Here is a 3422-nt window from a genome sequence, read left to right on the forward strand (position 1 = left end):
GCTAGGGGAGGGGCGCGGCGGACCCCCACAGAGGCCCAGTGGAGCGCGCCCCTGACCTGCTCCCCCCACCCCCTACCCCCGCGCCTTCGTATTGGAGGTGGATTTAAGACAGGAGTCGCCACAGATGTGGAATCCCCTCCTTCTAAGAGCTGGGGACCCGGGCAAGTTTAGGGGCGGGGCCATGTCTGGGGAAGGGCAGTGGAGATGGTCACCTCTCTCGGAGACTGAGCTGGGGGTTGCTGTCTCCAGGATCCCGCCTGGGGAGCATCCTCTCTGTGGGGCGTCGGGTCTGGGCGCCGCTGATCCTGAAGCCACAGCCTCCTCCAGCAGGGGGCGGGCCGTCGCCGTATGGGGAAAGGAGACCGCATTGCCCCCTCCTCGGATTCCCTCCCTCTTTCAGTACATCCTCCAAGCCCAGAGGGGGCGGTCCAGGGGCGGGGTCGCACCTCCCCTTCTCGCTCCTAATCCCGGGGCAGCTGGGTGGGAGTCGGCAGGGGGCATTAGGCCGCCCCCCTGGAGCCAGAGGACCCCCGAGGTTGCGCTCCTGGTTTTCCGTTAGGTGGTCGACCTCTCGGGGGTCTCAGGCGGCCACGGTGTGGCCACGTCCCGGCGATGGCGGGAGGGGCCGGGGCCGCGGCCAGGCGTGACGCACCGTTGCCATGCGCCGCCTTATAAATAACCGGACTCAGGAGAAACTTTAGCGAGTCAGAGCCGCGCACGGGACCGGGAAGGGGACCTACCCGAGAGTCCAGCCGCCAGCCCACGTACTAGTAGCGGCCACCTCGGCAGCAGAGGCAGCGGCGGCAGAAGTAGCGACACAGCGGCGACTGTTTGCAGCGAGGAGGCCGCGCCACCTGCGGGCCGGCCGGAGCGGGCAGCCCCAAGCCCTCTCCCCGGGCACCACCCGCGTTCATGCAACGCCTGGTGGCCTGGGACCCAGCATGTCTCCCCCTGCCACCGCCACCTGCCTTTAAATCCATGGAAGTGGCCAACTTCTACTACGAGGCGGACTGCTTGGCTGCTTCGTACGGTGGCAAGGCGGCCCCCGCGGCGCACCCAGCGGCCAGATCTGTGCCGCGCCCCCCCGCCGGCGAGCTGGGTAGCATCGGCGACCACGAGCGCGCCATCGACTTCAGCCCGTACCTGGAGCCGCTGGGCGGGCCGCAGGCCCCGGCGCCTGCTACGGCTACGGCCACGGACACCTTCGAAGCGGCTCCGCCCGCGCCCGCCCCAGCGCCCGCCTCCTCCGGGCAGCACCACGACTTCCTCTCCGACCTCTTCTCCGACGACTACGGGGGCAAGAATTGCAAGAAGGCAGCCGAGTACGGCTACGTGAGCCTGGGGCGCCTGGGGGCTGCCAAGAGCGCTTTGCACCCTAGCTGCTTTGCACCCCTGCACCCGCCGCCCCCGCCGCCGCCGCCGCAGCCTGCAGAGCTCAAGGCGGAGCCGGGCTTCGAGCCCGCGGACTGCAAGCGGAAGGAGGAGGCCGGGGCTCCGGGCGGCGGCGGCGCAGGCATGGCTGCTGGCTTCCCGTACGCGCTGCGCGCCTACCTCGGCTACCAGGCGGTGCCGAGCGGCAGCAGCGGGAGCCTGTCCACGTCCTCGTCTTCCAGCCCGCCCGGCACGCCGAGCCCAGCGGACGCCAAGGCTCCCCCAGCTGCCTGCTACGCGGGGGCGGCGCCGGCGTCCTCGCAGGTCAAGAGCAAGGCCAAGAAGACGGTGGACAAGCACAGCGACGAGTACAAGATCCGGCGCGAACGCAACAATATCGCGGTGCGCAAGAGCCGCGACAAGGCCAAGATGCGCAACCTGGAGACGCAGCACAAGGTTCTGGAGCTCACGGCCGAGAACGAGCGGCTTCAGAAGAAGGTGGAGCAGCTGTCTCGCGAGCTCAGCACCCTGCGGAACTTGTTCAAGCAGCTGCCCGAGCCCTTGCTCGCTTCCTCTGGCCACTGCTAGCCCGGCCCCCGCGCGCGTCCCCCTGTCGGTCGGCCTCCGCGCTGCTGGGCGCGGGGTGGCTGCGAGGCTCCGGGAAGCGCCCGCGCTCCCGCTCCCGCCTCCGCCCCCGCCCGTGGTGGCGCCGGCAAAACTTTGGCACTGGGGCACTTGGCAGCGCGGGGAGCTCGTCGGTAATTTTAATATTTTATTATATATCTATATTTTTTTGTCCAAACCAACCGCACATGCAGAAGGGGCTCCCGCCCGTGGTATTTAAAGAAGAAATGTTTCTGTGTACAGATGAATGATAAACTCTGGCTCTCCCTCTGCCCCATCTCCAGGCGCCGGCGGGCGGGCCGGTTTCGAAGTTGATGCAATCGGTTTAAACATGGCTGAACGCGTGTGTACACGGGACTGACGCAACCCACGTGTAACTGTCAGCCGGGCCCTGAGTAATCGCTTAAAGATGTTCCACCGGGTTGTTGATGTTTTTGTTGTTGTTGTTTTTTTGTTCTTTTTTTTTGTATTATAAAAAATTATCTATTTCTATGAGAAAAGAGGCGTCTGTATATTTGGGAATCTTTTCCGTTTCAAGCATTAAGAACACTTTTAATAAACTTTTTTTTTTTTTTGAGAATGGTTAAAAAGCCTTTTGGGGGCAGTAGTTGACTTTTGATTTTTTTTTTCTTTATTTTGGATTTCTTTGATTTTATTTTGTTTTTCTGGCGTGGAGGGTTGTTGTGCGTGGGGGCTGCTAATATATTTGGCTTTTTTGGCTGTTGGGTGGGGGTGTTGCAGCTGGTTTTTCTCCTCCTCTGCCATTTCCCCGCCCCCCAGGGTCTGTGCTTGGAGATGGGAGTACCAGGACTGGGTGGGAGGAGGAGCAAAAGAGTGCTGGGTCAGTCTTTCAGGGTGACTCAGGGCTCTTGGGTGCTGGGGAGGAGTGACTGGGGACCCTGCTTCAAGAGGGGGTCCAGAGCCTCTGGCAGGTCCTGAGTGCCAGGCCAGGCTTGGGTTTGGAAGGGTCTGGAGGTCTGCACAGTGTTTAGGGCCTGTGATTGCTGGCAGAGGGGCTGCAGGTCTTGGTCCTGCTGAGCCCAAGTTGGGGCAGATTCTTTTGGTAAGTGTAGTGGGTTGGGCTGTTTAAAAAATACTTTGTGTTTATATATATATATATATATATATATATACACATATATATGTATATATATTTTTTATTTTTATTTTTATTTTATTTTATTTTAAGAGAAGAGCCTGGGTGTGTGGGAGAGCTGTGTGTGTGTGTCCCTGGCCAGAAGGAGGGAGGTTGGGGGAAGGGTTTCTGCATTTCCACTCCCTTTCCTGGGGATGGGAGATTTACCACTTGCCCTCTTGGCCCAGATGCGGACATTGAGGCCCAGTCTCATCTGCTTGTTCAAGGTGGATGAGCCTAGGTTTGAACTTGGGGCCCCTGTTCCTGATTCCCTGGGACAGAAACAGCTCCT

At 60.8% G+C, this 3422-nt stretch overlaps 1 protein-coding gene across 1 annotated transcript; it reads left to right on the top strand.

Moving 5' to 3' along the window:
* The first annotated feature begins 489 nt into the window (after positions 1 to 489).
* On the top strand, positions 490 to 2568 carry CEBPB (CCAAT enhancer binding protein beta). Its single transcript, XM_090286560.1, has one exon. The coding sequence runs from the start codon at positions 913 to 915 to the stop codon at positions 1957 to 1959; it is 1047 nt and encodes a 348-aa protein (XP_090142686.1). The 5' UTR covers positions 490 to 912; the 3' UTR covers positions 1960 to 2568.
* Positions 2569 to 3422: the final 854 nt, after the last annotated feature.

The sequence above is a fragment of the Furipterus horrens genome, unplaced genomic scaffold, assembly GCF_987537825.1.
Source record: "Furipterus horrens unplaced genomic scaffold, mFurHor1.1.pri manual_scaffold_8, whole genome shotgun sequence".
In the NCBI taxonomy this organism is placed as follows: Eukaryota; Metazoa; Chordata; class Mammalia; order Chiroptera; family Furipteridae; genus Furipterus; species Furipterus horrens.

Bases quoted from the DNA above. Each gene is read 5' to 3' on its own strand.
- CEBPB (XM_090286560.1), top strand. From the start codon at position 913: ATGCAACGCCTGGTGGCCTGGGACCCAGCATGTCTCCCCCTGCCACCG.